Consider the following 18,946-nt stretch of genomic DNA (forward strand, 5'->3'; position numbering starts at 1 on the left):
CGCGACGCCTCGAAAATCCGAGGGACGCTCTCTCGTTCGTCACCCTGTAAACATGAACGTGTTGAATACATCGACGTGCGCGGAAGACACTACGGAACCGAACTTCCTGTCAGCGGTCGAGTTTCACTACAGTTAACCAGAAGAGAAGACGCAAGCAGAACAAATCCCCATCCTCACTGGAAAAAAAAAAAAAAAAAAAATGTACAGGGGTCAAACTGTGAGGAGCAGCTTATTACAACCCATGGCTGCGTTATTTAAACACTTGGAATTATTCCTGTCTTTCATTTGAAGGAACAAGAAAAGAGAAAAAGCCCCATGAGCAAACAACAAATCCTAATAGAGGAAAAAAACGGTTAGCCCTCATGTACAGTAAGCTGGAGGGGGAGTGTGGCGGAGGGGAGGGGGTTTCTAAGGCTAACTCTGAGTTAAAGTGAAACTCTCGCCAAAAAGCTTTATTTGTGAATGTATATGAGTCAAACCTTCGTGTAAAAGCATAGATACGATGAAAGAGGGACTTTTAATATTGACCTTATTTTCGTTTTCGGCTTAAACTCATGTTCAATGGGAGTGCATGAGGCTCTTTTATGCTAGCATCAAAATCTCTATTTTTAAAACAGTAAGAAGGCTCGACACAACATGAAACTTTGCTCGGAGTATCACCAGGGTCTCTACACATGAACACCAGCACTGAGAACAATGTTTGTGTACACGGAGTTTACTAAAAAGAAAGTTTTTGAACTACTCACGTTAGCATTAGCTTCTTCCTCTAGCCGTCGTCATGGCAGCCCAGACGTACTCGGGGATCGTCACGTCTGGGTCGAGTGTATGTGGATCAGCTGAGCTGTATGTAGAGACGCTGGTGATACCACGAGCAAAGTTTCATGTTGTGTCGAGGCTTCTTTGTGTTTTAAAAATAGCGATTTTGATGCTAGCGTAAAAGTGCCCCATGCACTCCCACTGAAAATGAGTTTGAGCCGAAAAACGAAAATACGGTCAATCTTAAAAGTGCCTCTTTCGTCATAAATTTGCTTTTACACAAAGGTTTGACTCATGTATGTTCACAAATAAAGCCTAGGTTGCATTTTGGCGAGAGTTTCACTTTAACAGCGGCGACAGGAATGTGGGAAGGGAAGCAACGCTGCGGAGAAGAACAGAAACTAAAGACGCGCTGGTCTTCTTCCATCACATAGCTCGATATATTCATGCTGACCAAGCAACAACACAACACAGAGATGATGAAAAGTCCATGTGGAAGGAAAAAAAAAAGGAGTGATAAACAATCAAGTGATTTGATTAATTGAGTCAATTTGATTAAAACAGCTGATGTGGTCAAATTTTATCATCTTCCCAGAAAAAAAAAATGCCGTTTGTCATTTCCCAAGAGTGGCCGCAAGCATGTGAGCAACTGGAAGTGATAAGAATGCTTCCAAATTAATTACGGACGAGACAAATGTATGTTGCTTTCTTGACGTTTTATTGGTGACAGTGTGCTCTGCTCATCGCTCACAACACCAAACCCACATTTTTATTGTTTCCAGCGAGCAATCTGTCGTCGCTTCCACCCAAAGTGTCTGTTTTCATCACATCGCGGCTGCGTGCGTTTTAATAAAAAATCGTTTAACTTTTCCGACGCGTGAGGTCACAAGCTCGCGTCTGCAACCTCCAGGCGAGCGCTTAATAGAGTCTGTTCCTTTAAATGAATCAAATCACCTCATAATTTATCACTCCGCATTTCACTTCACATCCATTTTCATCACCTCCAGTTTTTTTTTTTTGCCAATTAATTTTTCGTTTCTTCCACGCCTCGGAGACGACAGCGAGCAGCTGCCATTGCAGTTATTCTCCAGATGTCACTTCCCAGCTCTTGTTTTATTTCAGGGTTGGTGCTGAAAGACAAACATAGAATAAAATATCGACCCTTCCTATGTCTGGGCTTAAAATATAATCTTATCTAAGGTGTTTTTACGAAGGCAAATCAACTGGTCCATCGGTCTGGCACACCAGAACCATCTTCTTTTGTTTTCTAACTTGACATTTGTCGGCTTCAGTCTGACACGGCGCTGAACTTTGTTGTGCTTGCACGTCTACTGTAATCTAACCGAAGTCCTGTATATTAAGAATGTGTTAGTGTCTCTTGTTAATAACAGACACTTTGTTTTTATTCTATGAGTCTATAATTAACAAATACTCTCCTAATACTTTCCCACTAGGTTTCCTAAAAGCTCTATTCAATTTGGTGCTAATTACAGGGTAACAGAGTCTGTGTTCAATTACACGTCTAATCAATCAATCCTACTTTACTGCAGAGTTATTTTAGTCAGTGTTAGCAGCTCAACTGAATGTGCAAAACATATAAATAGGCAAGAATACAATATAACACAGTGTGTATGGGCAACAAAGTTATCAATAATCTATAAGTAATCGATAAATATCTATTAGCGCTTATATTTCTCCTCTCCAGTTCATCTCTATTATTCCTATGATTGATACTAAATTACATAGTTACATCTAGAAAACTTCTAAATAAATTAAGTTAGTTAGTTTTGTTAAATTAATGACCCAAACCGATGTCTTGTGATTTCATCTAATCTGTTCGGGTCTGTGCACATCAATCGTTTTAATTTCAGAAGCTTTTAATCATTAATTGGTCATAAGCTTGGCAGTAACGCGTTATAATAACTCTCACTGATAAATGTTACAGTTGTGCATTAAAGTCGTAACTCAACGGTGAAGCACAATTAAACTAAAGTTAAATCAACTATTGATTTATCATATATTAATCAAAGTGTTTTGGGAACAGTTGATCTGCAGCACCCACACGAGGAAACTGACTCGACTCTCTGGAAACCATTTTGTGTCCACGCTACAGTCTGCATCAGTCCAGATGTGCTGAGCATCTGAACGTCGATCGGCTCACAGCTGAGATCCGACCAGCAAAGACACATTTTAGTAGCACGTGTTGTTTGAGAAGCACTTGAGTTCTGTACCATGTCCCTGCTGATAAAACATCATTTATTGCTGATGTCTGCAGCTCCTCGTGGGCCCGGTCCAAGGATGTGGTGCCCACACGGAGGCTCAGTTTTTGGGTCACCCGCCCCCCACTCTTGGATGAATGAGTCTGTGGCAGGAGGGAGCATGTGCGGTAATGTTGGTGTGTGTGTGTGTGTGTGTGTGTAATTGTGCTGTATCTTAAATCCATCACCTGAATTTAGTCTCGAACAAAAAGGTCATGTGCTGTGTGTGAGTGTTGTGTGTGTTTTCAGTTTTCTGTGTGTGTTTCTGGTGCAGCAGAGGTCAGACCACGGTGCTGTAGGGGCGCGGCGGGGGAGGAAACATGTCCGAGGGGCCGTAGAAACTCAGAGGGGAGGAGCCCTGCGGGTTGGCGGACAGCGGCAGGGAGACGGACGGGTTCTCGTAGTAGGTGTGGAAGCCCAGACGCTCGCCTCCGTTGCGCATGTTGTCTGTGTGTCCGGAGCGGACGGAGTACGGCGAACAGGTCGGGCAGTGGTTGTGGTGCGAACCCGTCTCCAGCTGGTCCAGAGAGACGGGGCTGATGGCCGTGCCGTCCATGGCGAGGGCGTTGCAGGCGTTGCAGGGGAAGTGTGAGAGAGGGTCGGCTCCCGCCACAGAGCCCACGTCCACCTCAGAATCATTCTTCTTACAGCAGTAATACTGCGGAGGGAGAGAGAGGAGACGAGAAGGAGGTGCTGAGGTGCAGTTCTGTAATACATGCTGTATTTCAGACATCAAGGGCTGTTAAAGGAACATTTCACATTGTGGGATTTAAGCTCATTTTCTTTTCTGGCCAAGAGTTAGATAAGAGGATTGAAATGACTCTCATGTCGGTGTGTTAAATACAAAGCTACAGCGAGGCGGCGACTTGGCTTACATCTAAAACCATGAATTGTCCTTCTTACAGTTCTGTGTGTGTGACATTTTAACGAATAAGATAAAGCACGTTAATAAGTGGGCTTCAGAGGTGCTGGTATGTTGGCCGCTTCCTCGCTTCCCCACTGGGGATCGGCCATTGTTCTGATGGCCTCTTACTCTGGCTGCCTGGAAAATGTCCCACTGGACTGAAAGCATGACGGTCCAACAGCCCGTTATCACCAACACAAAAAGCCGAGTCCTCCTCTGTCGCATTGTTCTGCTTTCAAAATGACTGCAGCACACACACACACACACACACACACACACACACACACACACACACACACACACACACACACACACACACACACACACACACACACACACACACACGTGCTCGGTGACACAGTGATACCTGGAGTCTACAGTAACAGAGCACTGCTACGATGCACAGCAGTATCACTCCGGCGAGAATTCCTCCGGATATAACAATAGTTCCCGCTGACATTCGACCAGCTCTCCATCAAACCCTTCAGAGGAGGGAGACAGAGATGAAAGCAAGAGAGAGAGAGAGAGAGAGAGAGAGAGAGTGTTTGGGAAAAAAAAGCCAAGCTTATTAGACATCTGGATTTCAGCTGCTCTCGAGACCAAAACTGAAAAATTTACTGCAGAAATATTCAGCGTACTCACGTCCAACAAAGGTTTCTATAGCGCCTGCGAAGATAAGCAATGAAGACTGAATTAGTACATTTTGTGTAACGTCGTGATGTAACCTCAACTGATGAAACATGTTGTAACTCATCATGCAGCTGTTATAAGACAGCTGGGTTTGCTTCAGGACTCGCAGATGCAGACGGAGAATGAAACAGAATCTACAGAACGGGTCTGCAGCTCGTTTATGTAGATTTAGGAGAAAACTACAGGAGGGATGAACATCACTCACCGGATCGATACCACTCCTGTTTGTGTGCTGAGGCCACATTTACATCACATTGTTCAGAGAGTGCTGAGGAGAAAGAGAAGCTGACCAGAAAGACTGAGAAATCTGGATATTTGGTAAAAAGAACTACAAATCCATAGCTGGTACACCAAACATGATCAATTCTGCTTATTTAAAAGCAGTTGTACAAGCCGGGGCCTGTTGTTGACGGGTTTTGGGGTCCACTCTCTTCGAAGCCACCAAACTCCATTGACAAAAAAGGTTATTTTACTTAGTATAGCACAGGACGTTGGGGGTGTAACTCTTCCTCCATTGGTCAGTTTGTTTGCATAATTGTGTGGCTTTGGTGTTGAACAAAGAAGATGCACGATGACAAAAATACTGGCAAGGATTAAAGGTGCAGCCAGCAGGTGAGCGTAATTGACAGGACTGACGCACCGGTGTGATTTTCAAGGCTTTAGAAATAATAGCAGGGTTTGTTTTGTTCACTCAATAAAGTCACTAACCAACATGTTGATGAATGAATGACATGCTGCACCAGTCGATCTAAGAAAGAGGATCAGCATCCCGTCACTATGGAGCATGCTGGTTCCAGTTAAGTGTCAGGATGTGCTTGAAGCTCTTGCATAATCTTGTTTCCCTGAATATTAAACCGTTTCTTAAATTCGTTGCCCTCAGGTCCGTCCTCGTGCCTCGCAATATGCTGTTTCAGTTTTTTTTAACGCGTGGAGGAGAGTTATTTCGCTCCCTTGATGAGGCGAGCGGCGGCTGAGCTCTAATAGAGATGGACACTTACATTAGAAGACAGCGGGGGACGCAGAGCCGGAGGAGTGCGAGGAGGTCGGGAACCATGACAGGCCTGCAGAGTGTTCCTCTCAGAAAGCCTCCTCTCGCTGGAACTCCTGCAGGGAGAGAAAGAGGCGCCTGTCAGTGGAAGATAAAAAGAAATACAGTCCAGCAGATAATGATTAATGTCAGTGTGGATCCTGGTGGTTTCTCAGATTAATCAAGCGTTATTTCAGCCTTTGAAATGTCAAAAATAATGATTGGCGTCTGCTAGAAGCAATCAGAGCGTAAAGTAAACTTCAAAATGCTTGTTTAGCTCGATAAACGGGACGAAAACAGAGAAGTTTAAGTACATTTCCTCGATGCGTGGAACCAGCATGTGGCTGGCTGTGGCTGTGGGACTGAACGTATCATAAATGTCAGATTAATCAGATAGTTGTTTCAGCACATCACACCCACTGCTTCATATGGAATCTGATTTCACAATGTGTCCCGCAGATATAAGCAACAAATGGAACATGATTAGACTCACGATGTGCAGAGCAACAGCGCTGGAGTGTGAGCGATTTCCAACAGGAGCACTTTGGACGGCTAAAAGACGTTTGGGGATGGAGCCGGATTAGCATACTGAATGCGGCGGTACCGACTGTGTGCGCTCGCCATATGGCCCGGTATATTGTATGCATCTGTGCTGGGACAGTTTCTGAATACTAAACCTGATTCGTACGTGCGTTTCGTGTCACTGCGACTGATTCAAAAAAGAAAAAAAAAAAGCTCCCTCTCAGAGCAGCCTGGGTAATTGTCATCCTGTGATCTCCTGGATACTGACACAGGACTCAACCGACACAGTCAACATGTGTTCACAGCACGGAGACGATTATATGTTCTTATATGTTCTCTATCAGCAGCAGCAGAAAGCTTTAAATGAGAGAGAGCTGATGGAGAGCAAAGCATTTTCATCTGGGAGTTAATATTTCTTGGTGCGAGTTATTTTTCACAATATTTGGGGGGGCGGGGTCGGCCTGCAACCTGCCACAGGAGATCTTTGTTGAAATGTATCCTGTTAAAATCAATCGGAGAGAAGAAGCACGTTAGACAGAACAGTCATTCGTTCTGCATCAGGAGGCTTCCGGTTTTGTCTTTCCACTTCTTTTGAGGGGAGCTATAGCTCAGGAGGTAGAGTCTAGTAATCAGAAGGTCGCTGCTTTGAATCCTGGCTCCCCTCAGCTGCATGTCGAGGTGTCCTTGAGCAAGATACTGGACCCCACATTGCTCCTGATGAGCAGTTGGCGCCTTAAACATCAGTGTGTGAGAGTAAAGGGCTTTGCGTGATCAGTATATTTAGAGTTGTAATTTTGTAAAAATGTCTGAAAAAACATGTCTGACTTTTAATTAATGACATAATTTCAATACATTTATCATTTGTTATTATTTACTGACTTACATAAGCTATTAAATTAGGTTGTTGAGATGTTGGAGATTCGTTAAATTAGACCTTTGAGAACATATAAGACACATGAGATATCTGACGTACGCGGAGGGAAATACGTCGATCATGCAGGAACGCGCTCTGCATCATCACTTCTGTGTTCCTCCTGTGTTCGCTCTGCAAACCAGGTAAATGACCTTTAACAAATAGCTCTGATTGGCTGAGTCTCACAGGAGCAAGGGGACAAAACACAGAGTAAATAAGAAGAAATCAAGAGTCTGCACTCATAATTATCTCCGCAAATGTACCACCGGTCTCAAATAAGACCTGACGAAGTGGTCCATCAGACAGAAAGCCCTCAATAAGCTATCTGCCGACGTCTCCTGGCACATAATCTAAATATTAACACGCTGTGAGAGGATGACCTTTTTATATCTCGCTACGTAAAAAAAAAAAAACTGCACAATTTTGACATTAATTTGAACTAATTTATACGGTTGAGTTATCCATTTTTGAGCACTGCCATTATGGTAATTACAACACCAGGCGACTTTGTTTATCTACTGTTCGAGTTGATTAACTGAAACATCCAGATATTTCTCGGCGGAGGAATAACATTTAATTATCCCAATTAAACTGACGGAAAAAAAAAAAAATTTGTCAAGCTTATTTCTCATTACTGGCGTATTAATGTAATTTCTGGAGACGCTATGAAGCTTTCTGAGGCTGTAATTTGCTGTGAGTTTTAGTCTTGCTGCCTAATGAAAAGGTTTTTTTTTTTGGTTTTTTTTTTGGTTTTTTTTTTAATAAATGTTCTGGTGCTTGTGTTGTGTCACATCTCAGCCAGGAGGAGGTAGAAACAAATGTTGGAGTGAGGTAGATTCTGTTCTGTTGTTCCCTATGGGCTTCTTAAAAATCCCTCACAGGGTTTGGGATCATAAATCTTTATCATTTAACATTGAACGCGCATAAATCTTTGACTGAAGCTCAGAGGCAAGTGTGTGTGTGTGTGTGTGTGTGTGTGTGTGTGTGTGTGTGTGTGTGTGAGCCTTCTCTCTCTCTTGGACAGCTCGCTCGATGCGGCTTCTTCCATTGCGTCATCGTACTAAATTATATACACCACGGGCCACGATAATGTTGTTAAAAGCGATGTGAAGTCTCTCTCCTGCTCCCCGTTTCTCCATCTCCTCCCTCCCCAGCTCGTTATCTCATCCCTCCTCAGTCCTCATTTCTCCCCCTCTCATTCACTCCTCCACTTTTACACTGTACATCATCCTCCTCCCTCCTCTTCTGCTTTTCACGTTGAGCCGCTATAGCAATTTTCCCTTTTTTTTTTTTTAAAAATGCAGGCTCCTCTGATGTATATCAACACGGACACAGCAATGGAATCTCTCCAGACGCCCCCAAAAAATAAGTCATTCTGACTACCATGCGACCAAATTATGCGAGAAAGGGAGCGTCGAGGTAAAAAGCCTCAGATTGGAGAGTTTCCAACAGACTGGAGAGACAAAGACGCCAAGTGACAAGAGGTTTGGAGACTCGTACTCTTAATGCTGTCACGGTTTCTTAACCAGCGCAGTTCATATATGACTTCCAGAGCTGTGTGATATGACTGGGAGAGACACGCACACAAAGCACAAATTCAACAACCCTCCGAGGTCTCAAAACAATCCCTGAAAGGAGTCGGAGGGATCTGCCAGAAAATCCCGTCAGTTGCTGACTTGGACGAGCGACAGGGATGAACAGGATCAGGAGGTCTCAGAGGAGGCAACAGGCGTCTGATTTCCACCAGACAAAAGCTGCTTTAAGTAATTATGTGTACGACTCCCTGGTGACCAGAGGACTCGAGACTGTGTGTGTGTGTGTGTGTGTGTGTGTGTGTGCGTGTGTTGGCAGTTCTTCGATGTACAAGACAAATGTGTATCTCTTGTGTATCTCTGAGATTTGTAGGGATTTTGACTGAAGCACAACAGCAATGCTAAGCAGGTTGGTGTGTGTGTGCATGTGTGCGTGTGTGTGTGTGTGTGTGTGTGTGTGTGTGTGTGTGGGAGAGTGAGGCTTCATAAGTTGGGAAGTAAAAGTAATTTTACTGCTGAATTTTCTAAGATGAGCTCCAGTCACGTTATGAAACACCCAACAACTCGCAATACTGCAGAAATATTGTGTTTGTGTGATTATTTTACCGACTCTTAATCATTTATTCTTCAGCACCAGTCACACAGCTTAATGGATACGACAGTGGAGCTGATTGATTAGTCGACTTACTGATTAGTTAACGAACATGATTCATTACTCCAGTCATGTTTCCAAGCAAAAAACAGTGAACACTGTGTGGTTCAGATGTGGGTCTTACATGAAAACAAACTGGATATCTTTAAGGTTTGTAGGTCAGTAAGCAATTTGGGCAATCAATCAATAAAAAGCTCTATAAAAGATATATTGATGCCTGTAGCATAAAAATAATATACTAGAACTGAAACAACTGATCATCCATGAAAGAAAAAAGGTTAAATTATCTGACTGCAGCTTCTTAACTGTGGATATTTGCTGGTTTCTTTCCTCTGTGACAGTAAACTGAACATCTTTGGGTTTTGGGCAAATAAAACATTCGACGTCATCACGGACAGTCTGAACCATTTTATCACACTTCATAGATGAAAAAACAACTTGATTCAATGAGAATACAATCCAAATATTAACTGACAATGAAAATAATATAATACTCTGCCACCTTATTAACAAAAAGAGGGATGATTATGTGTCACGTGATTATGAGCCTGTGACTCAAACGCTCAGGATTAAAAGAAGAGCTCTCTCCCGGCCGTGCCTCGCTCTCCTTCACATTCAAAAATCAAGTTGATTGGTGGGCTGATTACGCCTTTGCTCGAGCTACATCACCATCTACCTTCGACCCTCGCAACGTTATGAACATTGAGCGGGGTGGAGAGGTTTCACCCTCCACTCGCGGTACTATATTTAGCGGTTTTCGTCGTCTCTCGACACAGTGAAAAGCGGGAGATGAGAGGCAGCTGAGAGAGGTGTCATATTTTAATTTGTTTTCTCTGTGGGAAATGAAACGACGCTCACAGTCAGCTAAATGCCAACGCACAGAGACACACACACGAGCGAGCGCTGAACACACACCGGCCATCTTACACAACCACCAGCGAACACACATCCCCCCCGTGATCGAAAGTTGGAGAGGTAAAAAAAAAAAAAGAAACGCTGCACGGAAGTTTCATGTGGGCTGCTGATGTGGTGGTGATGATTCCAGTTGTGAAATTAAGAGGCCTTTTTTTTTCCTCCCATGCGAGGCCGAAGTGAAGCATGAAAAATTAGACGAGCTCTGATAGGGAAAGTTAATTAGCGAGCACAACTTTATCTAAAAAGTTGAGGGAACAGTCCGACACTCTGGGAAATACACTTATAGGGTTTCTTGCCGGGAGTTACATGAGAGGTTGCTAGTCTTACAGTATGAAACAGCAGGCAGCAGTTGGTTAGCTTAGCTTAGCTTAGCTTAGTGTAAAGACTGGAGGAAGAAAAGCTAGTCAGGCTCTGTACAAGCTGACAAAATCCCCCTTATCTCTCAGCCAAGAGCAGTGAGAGTCCTGCAGAGAGAGGTCAGCCCAGTGGACAGCTCGGCAGGACGGCTGCCAAGGAAGAGACGACTGCTCGAAACCACTTCAAGGATTTGTTTCAACCAACGAAACAGGGATGTTGCGCCCAAACATGACCTTTTCATAACCCTGACCAAGTGGTTTTTGTGCCTAAACCTAACTGCACCAGCACTGCCACACAAGATGAAACTGAAAACTAAAATATAAAAGATCAATCAGGCAATCAGTATCAGCATATCCATTGTTTTGCAAAAAATGGACAATGCCAACTATTATTTCGGCGACTAGGTTGAAGCGGCTCGCTGAGCACGGCCAAGAAACGTTTTCAGAACTTTGGACGAAAACTGAGTTTCTGTCTCTAGTCTTTGTGCTCAGCCATCTGTCTCCGCACTCCACCTCAGAAAAAAACCAGAGAAAAATCTGGCTTCATGATTTCTCCGAGCCCAAAGCGACGCTCGAAAATACTTGAAACCCATTTACAATTAAATCCAACAGAGAAACCCAGCAAATCCTCAAAATTTGCGACAGAAATATACCACTTTTGATAAATGGCTTCAGGGGTTGTTTAGTAGAAATGAAATATATATGCATAAGTGTGTTTTCATTAGCATATCATCACCTGAAAATACAATTTGTTGTGTTTTCGTCACCTTTAAATGAGCATCACCATGTTTCTACAGTAGCTTAGAACAGATAAACCAAACACTGAATCGATAGAGCGCCAACTGGCAGTTTAATTCTTTCAGATTTGCACCATACTGACATTTTTACTATATTTGTCATATCATGTCCACATTATATGTTTAGGACTGTCGTATCTGGAGGGGTGATGCAGGTGGAGTTACTGGTGAGTAGGCTGCCAACGCTGTTCGAGGTGGTGTTTGAATATTTGTAAGAGTGACACCACTGGATATTTTTAAGAACATCAAATTCGAGGTGCGTTTGTGGCGACTGAAACAGGTATTTTGAGCCAAAACATGATGTTTTCTCACCCTAACCAAGTGTTTTTTGTGCCTAAACCTTCCCAGGGCATGAAGGCACCAAGAAACGAAAGGACTTTTATTTTGGAGACTGGGTTGTTCTCCTCCATGTTTGAGAAGGGAAGGTGAGTGGAGGGGTATTCAGTTGGTTGTATTTTGCAGACTCACCCATAGATATCACTTACTCCTACACACTTAACCTTTAAAACAATCATTTTATGTCAATCATCTAACCGTCTCCTGGCACACTGCCCTACTCGAAGTCTTTTATCTTTCAAACCATCTCGCGTTATTGCAGATAAACAGACAGCGTATGAATAACTTTTTAACCGAGGCGGTGTTTTATGTACGGCAGATGACTTCTGAGAAGCAGAAACTCATCTGTGCAAAATTTCAGGCCCCATTTGGGAAGACATTAGACGGAGGCAGAGTCGTTATATGGCTGAGTTTTAATTCATTTTTTTTAAAAAAGGGAGAGAAACAGAGAGAAACAGAGAGAGGCTGAGAGATGGTTTCCACAACAGGAGGTGGATAACGAGGGAGTTAAGAGACGGAGCGAGAGGGCGGCAGCACCTGAGTGGCTCCCTCATAAATCCACTCTTAAATAATGATATGAATATTTCGTTGAGGTGGCCCCTCCGACTTTTGCGCTGGAAAAATCACAGCGGAGTCCCTGCAATTTTAAAGCCCTGGGGCTTCAATTATTCAAGTATCATTCCCCTTAACAATATTTTTCCATCACGGGGCGATTTAGCCAGGTAGTAGAATCGAGACTTTTCTGCCTCGTCCCTGCCCCTGAAAGCACTCATCTCAGCGTGTGAGGAGAGGGAACACATCCACATCTAGGACAGAGACACCCGCCGCTGGAGGGAACAAAGACAGCAGAGAGTTGGAAGGGAGGGAGGGAGGGATGAGGAGGTGGATGATTTCATTTTCAAATAGTCTAAACGGAAAACCAGTCATCCGTTTTTTCCGTGTGAATGACAACACACAACCCTCTCAGGTCTGCTCTCAGTGTCATAATTACCTCGGTGTTATTTGTCTTGGATCGCTTACGGCTGAATAAGCTGGATGTGTGGACTGAGGGAGAGGGGGTTAAACCAAAAATAAAAAATAAAAAAACCTAAAAACCCAAAAGAGCTGAAACACTTTCAGTTACGCACAGTTCGCCCAGAGCAAGATCCCCGAGGTGCAGAGCAGAGATCAGAGACACCACATGAACAGCCTCATGGCAAAAAAAAAGGTTTTATACTCTGCAGCTGCCTCCCTTTTGACCTTTACTGGTCTTGCAAACAGAGTGTGCACGGAGAGAAACCACGCTGGCGAGCATGCCCGAACACATCCATACCTGTGGAAGTCACCATCTGGGGGATGGCATCCCTTTTCTGCTGCAAAGCCCCCTGGGAAAAGCGAACAAACAAACAAAAAAAAAAGAGACATGACATCAGTTGTAAGGGGGTGATGCCAAGGAGAGGAGCCTCGGGCCCCTGAACAACGTCTGATGGAGTTATCTTCATTCACGTTAAATCGCCCTCACGTTCACACAAACATGCAAGAGAACTGCTGGAGTTGTGGTTCAAGTGCAGCAGACTGGATGAAACTAATCTCACAACACACATACACACACACACACACACACACACACGGGAAGACAGGGATGAATTATAGATTAAATCAGTGTAAAAGTGGACATAATCATGCAGATCTGTGGTCATTAAAACTCCCTTTTATCATCCAACTCTAAATTAATTATCATAGGAAGGAATAAAAAAGGAACATTAACCCGATTTGATCACCAGATTATGCTCTTAATTCAAGGATGCACATGATTGGAACTGATGTCCGAACTACAGTTATGTATATTTATATGATCTCTTAGCAGACGAAAGGTGATAATTGAGCCGGATTGGCGGCTGGAGGTCAATTTGGCAGCTGTTACATCACTGATTAGCCTCGTTCTCAGCCAATTAAGCGGATAAATTGATGCGCAGAGCCGCAGAGTGGCGCGCGGACGGACGGGCGGCTGCAGGAGCCCGACGTGTCTTACCTTGAACACTGAAGGAAATCTCGGCAACCTGTTTGAGAGAGCTGCGGTCCGAGTGTCGGCTCCACACACGATAAACTCCGCTCCTCTCCTCTCCAGCGCCGGTCATTAAAGACGCGCTACAACCGGAACCATCACGTCATTATCCGCCGTCGGTTCTCCCCTCGTCCACCACCACCCCCCCGGTTCACTCACAGCCAGGTGCCAGCAGCGAGGGGCCTGTGGGAAATCTCATGGTATCCTCCTCCTCCTCCTCCTCCTCCGCCCCTTCCTCCTCTGTGGAGCGCTGGAGACGAGGCGGCGGTCCGGCAGCTGCGCGTCATCGCCTCGGCACGGCCGCGTCCTCAGCGCGGCGCCCCGGAGGGGGGGCGGGGGGATCGGTTTGGCACAAGCTGCCTGCCGGTCCCGGTGGGGCGGGGTGGGTAGAGCAGCAAAAGAGGGGCAACTGCTTCAGCTGTAACCCGCGTGATATCACTTTACAGGGTGGATGAAAGGTGGTGTTGGGGGGGACAGGGGGGCTCGTCACCAGCCAGAGATGAAAACCTGCTGGAATAACGCGCTGAGTGAGTTATTTAGTTCTCCTGACTCTGAAATCTGGAACCTGGAACTTCCAGTGAGCCTCCTGGTGGCAGAGATCTCATAACAAGAGACGTCCCTGCCCGCTAGATTTCATGAGTTTTTGAGATATCATGACAAAAAAAAAACAAAAACCCTGAAAACAATACCACAGAAGGCAGTAGTTAGAAGTGCACACAACAGATTTAAAGTATTATATTGTTTTAGAGGGGGAGTTGAAGCTGTTGGTGCTTAAAGGAAAAGTTCACCCGAGAATGAAAAATGCAGTCGTCATCTACTCGCCCTCATGCCGGTGGAGAGTCGGGTGAAGTTTCATCCTTGACAAAACATTTCTGCAGCGTGACGGCAACACAGCGTTCTCCTAAACAGCTGAAGCAGATGGGGACTTATTTTGGATTGTAAGAAAATCACTTAAAGAAACTCACAAAGTGGCTCCATGCAGCTCGTCTGGCGTAATCCAAGTGTCTAGAAGCCTCATGATTAGAAATTGATTTTGAAAGACCCTCTTCAGAGTGCTAACGCTTATAGTTTAGCAGTTTAAATCAATTTGTTATCATGAATCGTCAGGGGACTTGGATTACGCCTGACAAACTGCGACTCCTGTTTCATTTTTTGGGTGAACTTTTCCTTTAAATTTCAGATTTTGCCCTCCACACGGCCGCCTGTGCTGCTGAAGTTAACGATCTGAAGAGGTCGATCATCTCTTCACCTCAGATTCATGCAGTTAAAGGATTATTTCATAAAACCTTCACCACGCTATCCTCATCTTGTCTAATTTCCCCCAGAAGCAAACGGAGCTCGACCGCCTCACGCTACTCCTGCAAACAGGAGCCATTCTTGACCATAACACCCCCCCCCTACATAATGAGGAGATTTATCCCCGGCTACATTTGTTTAAGTATAATCTTGATCCAGAAAAGTGGCTCATCTCCCCAGCGTGCCTCTGCCTTGTGTGCGTCTCTGGTCTGTGTTAAGCTAGCTTTGTGGCAGGGGGCTGATGAAGGCAGGCCAGTGGGGAGCTCTAAGATTACAGCTCAAATTGAATAAAGGAGTCGACACATTACAGCGGCTTAGATGATACGCCCCGCTGCACTGGTTAATTTAAAACCAGCTCAATGTTTCTACACGGCACGCGGAAACACACACGGCACACAAACAACATGCGTAAAAGGAAAAAAAAAAAAAAAACCTGGCCAGCCTCTCTCTTTAACACCGGCTTTTCCTCCATTTAGCTCCCCCCTTTGCTCATCCACTCGGCTGCACTTGCGCATGAAAACGACTCACAGGCACTCAGCATGGGCCCCTGCCTCATGACTCGAGTTCATTATTGCCTTGGCGGGGATCCTCAGATGAAATTAGAATGACAACGGGAATGACACAGAGTGTAGCGGTGGAAAGTTTACACGGGGTGAAGTGGGGAGCGTGTGTGTGTGTGCGAGCGCTAGACAAATCTAATCTTCTCTGATTCACGGGCAAGCTTGTCTGCATGCATTTGAGACACGCTTCCTCTCCTCGCGTATGTACTCAGCGTAAGAGATGGAGACAGAGAGCGAATGAGCGAGAATGGCTTCTGACAGTAGGGCACAGCACGAGCGCAAACTCTCCGGGACAAAGTCACAAAGCCTTTCTTAGCGTGGGGCCACCGGTTAGTGTTGACAGCGCAGGCTGAGTTAATTTACTGGCAATGCTGCTCGTGACACAGTTACAAACCCCAAAGGCTGAATTATGACTTTCTGATCCCGAGAAGCGGCGAGACGCTGCTGTTTCTCTGTGACACAGGCAGACAAAAGAGGGGGAAGCCAATTGTCATTTCCCTCGAAAGCACATCTGACAGCAGAGGAAGTGCGGATGAGCCGCCTCGTCTGTTTGAAACTCATTCTCTTTTATATGATATACAGAAATAAAGGGATGATGTCATTCTAACCAGAGTTGGAAGAAGCACTTCAGACATCACCTCTTTTGTTTGTTACACATTTTTCTTCCTTTTCAAAACATGGTGCCTACATTACCCACAATGCACTTCAGCCACTGAGCGACATCACTGGAGGCCATTTATCGGATTACATGCAGCTTCCTCTGGAGCCAGTGAAGACTTCTACTTCCCCACATGTGCAGTCGTACTCCCCGAGACCTGTAAACACACTTTAATGTGTAAGATTGGTGGACGTACCCTTTAAGTGAAAGCCACAATTCCACAGTGCAGACAAAAACACAGGCAGAGAAATGGTACGGTCCAATTTAGAGGGGGTGTCTGAAATCAAATCACAAGATTCTTCTAGGTGTGAATATGGGAAATACATTTATCTTAGGAAAGCTGAATGTGATGCACAAAAAAAAAAAAAAAGAGAGGGCGGTCAAAGTGTCTCGCTGCGAGCTGCGAGATGAACTATGAAACCTTTTATTGTCAGCGACAGGCTGAAATTGTCTGCAGCAACCCGGTGAAGTAAGGCGGCAACGACAGCACAGCCACAGTAAATCACGCTCTACTAGTAAAAACACAAACTGATTTATTTCTCAGTAAACTCTTTCTTCTGTGGAGCACCTCTACAGAGCAGGACTAAATGGAGACATCACATAAAAAAAGGGCTTTTACTCTGAAGTAACTAAATTGCAGATATTAGGCTGAATGCCAGGTAGCATTACACCAGGTTTCAAGGAGCCCCGATCAGCCGACACTCTTCCGAAGGGCCAAATACTCTTTTTGGAAAAACAGTCAAGTGCCTCTTCCTCTGCGCCCCGAGCTCACCGGATTGAAACATTACTAAAAAAAAAACCTGTACGGGAAATCCTGCAGACTGTGAAAACAGAATTTCAACCTTCAAAGAGCTCCAAGGCTCTTCAGACGTGTGTGATTGAAGCGTGCAACAGTTCAGGTGATGTGCATGCGGTGTGAGCGAGGAGGGCCGGAGCTGGAAACACATCTCCAGTCCTCAGTTCATATCCACAGAATCTGTTTTATTCATCAAAGCTTCAGTATCTTTGGAGTTTTTCGGCGTAACGTGGGCTCCCCTCTCTCTCTCTCCTTAATATCCTGCGTCCTCCAGCGAGGAGATGAAGGCACCTGATCAACAGGGAGGCTCGGCTCGGATCACAATAAAAACTGGAAGCTAATTAGATCTGTTTGTCACCGGCAGGAACGCTCTGTGGGACCGCACGCTGCAGAACTCGTCGAGTCAATCCCACATTGTCTCGTTAAGAAACGTAACACCAGAATTTATCCCACAGGTGGATTTTCATGTCTTTTATGCCTCTCTTAATTTTTCTAACACGCCCCAGCTCTCTCCTTTTAATTTTTTTTTTTTTTTTTTTAACTTTGCACTGATAATACTTCCCCACAGTATACATCTCTCTGCAAATGTCATCTCTTTAGCTGAGATTATTTCCCGCACAGACATCTTTAATTGAAAAAGAAAAAAAAAAAAAAATCTGACAGTCGAGCATAAAAAAAAATTGATTGATGTTTGAGGGGAATGTTCCTGCTGCATATAGTGTGTACGACTGTGCTGCATATTGAATTAAGTCAGTGAAATAATGTGCAGGGCGGCCTGTAGTGCCAGGTGTAAACAAGCTGGCAGCAGTTGTAGCTTGGCTAATGTTAGCAGTGTTAGCATCATCCTCAAAAAATCCTCAGATGATTTAAGGATTTAGCTTTGCTTGGTTAGTTTGCTCACATAATTGCAGAAGGAATCATGGGCTGCAACAATTTGTAGCAACTTATATGTATTAATAATTTTTTTTCATTGGACATATGTGAACATATTTTAACGTGACGTGAATTTCTTGGCTGCCTGTACAAGCTGTGAGATTTCTTTGTGAAGGACTTAGCTTCAGATTTTCCGGGACTGTCCAAAGGATGTGACTTTTTGCACGTTCTCGTTTGCATGTTGCATTTTACTGCTGCAGATGTTTAAGGTTGTTCTCATTACACTGCTGGATAGTTTGACTGCTATGCATGAGAATTTCTAAGGATACAACGTGTTTGTAGCATCGCTGTACTGTTTGTTCCCAAGTATCTCTAAAAAGTCAACGTTTCATAAGTTTCAAGCTTTGCAACGATGCATTTCTTGGCCAATCCAAGAGGTTTTCAAATAGATTATTTATTTTAAGACCAAGGAGAATATTCTCAACCCATAAAGGAACTGTTAATTCTTCAGTTAAAATCTAATGCATGTTTTCCCTGGACAGAAAGGGTATGAAAGCACGTTGTACTGTACTTAATATAGTAAACACATGAGGCTTGTACTTCTGCTTGGCCACACATCTTCCAGGTACCTCAGCTGCACATGAGGCTCCTGCAGGTGAAGACTCAGCTACAGTATTAGTCTTCCCTTCGGGCACATTAGTCAATTCTGTTAACACGCTCTGCCGTGCTGGGCTCAGGATTAGTTTTTAATTACATCCAATAGTGCCGAGTGTCACCAGCCCGACACAATATCAACCTTTTTCCTCGGGGAGAGTAATGCTCGATCCACACATAAATTAAACCTGTGTAAATTAAAGAGCTGGCGTCATACTGAGTCACAAACAGCATGCAAGCACTTCTGACCTCGGTCATGTCAGAAGTATAAATTGCTTCCACCTTTAGTGTGAGCCGAAGGAGAAATGCACCCCTTAAAGGAAAAGGTCGCCCAGAAATGAAAATCCAGTTTTAATTTGTGTGTGAACTTCTCCTCGTGTGTTGTCTTCAGTCAGTTCACTGCTTCA

At 44.4% G+C, this 18,946-nt stretch overlaps 1 protein-coding gene across 5 annotated transcripts; it reads right to left on the minus strand.

The window, feature by feature from the left end:
• Positions 1-1,453: 1,453 nt before the first annotated feature.
• Positions 1,454-15,715, minus strand: LOC119005221 (protein FAM163A-like). Of its 5 annotated transcripts, none has more exons than XM_037072799.1 (7): positions 13,670-14,162; positions 12,971-13,022; positions 5,607-5,712; positions 4,814-4,840; positions 4,561-4,584; positions 4,286-4,400; positions 1,454-3,672 (listed from the first exon to the last, which is right to left on the minus strand). In XM_037072799.1, the coding sequence occupies exons 6-7, from the start codon at positions 4,376-4,378 to the stop codon at positions 3,295-3,297; spliced, it is 471 nt and encodes a 156-aa protein (XP_036928694.1). In that variant the 5' UTR covers positions 4,379-4,400; positions 4,561-4,584; positions 4,814-4,840; positions 5,607-5,712; positions 12,971-13,022; positions 13,670-14,162; the 3' UTR covers positions 1,454-3,294. The 5 variants fall into 5 exon arrangements, with proteins under 5 accessions (XP_036928694.1, XP_036928693.1, XP_036928692.1 ...); XM_037072798.1 differs by having other exon boundaries at positions 4,814-4,876; XM_037072797.1 differs by lacking the exon at positions 4,814-4,840 and having other exon boundaries at positions 13,670-13,785; positions 13,862-14,158.
• Positions 15,716-18,946: the final 3,231 nt, after the last annotated feature.

The sequence above is a fragment of the Acanthopagrus latus genome, chromosome 16 (assembly GCF_904848185.1).
Source record: "Acanthopagrus latus isolate v.2019 chromosome 16, fAcaLat1.1, whole genome shotgun sequence".
Classification (NCBI taxonomy): domain Eukaryota; kingdom Metazoa; phylum Chordata; class Actinopteri; order Spariformes; family Sparidae; genus Acanthopagrus; species Acanthopagrus latus.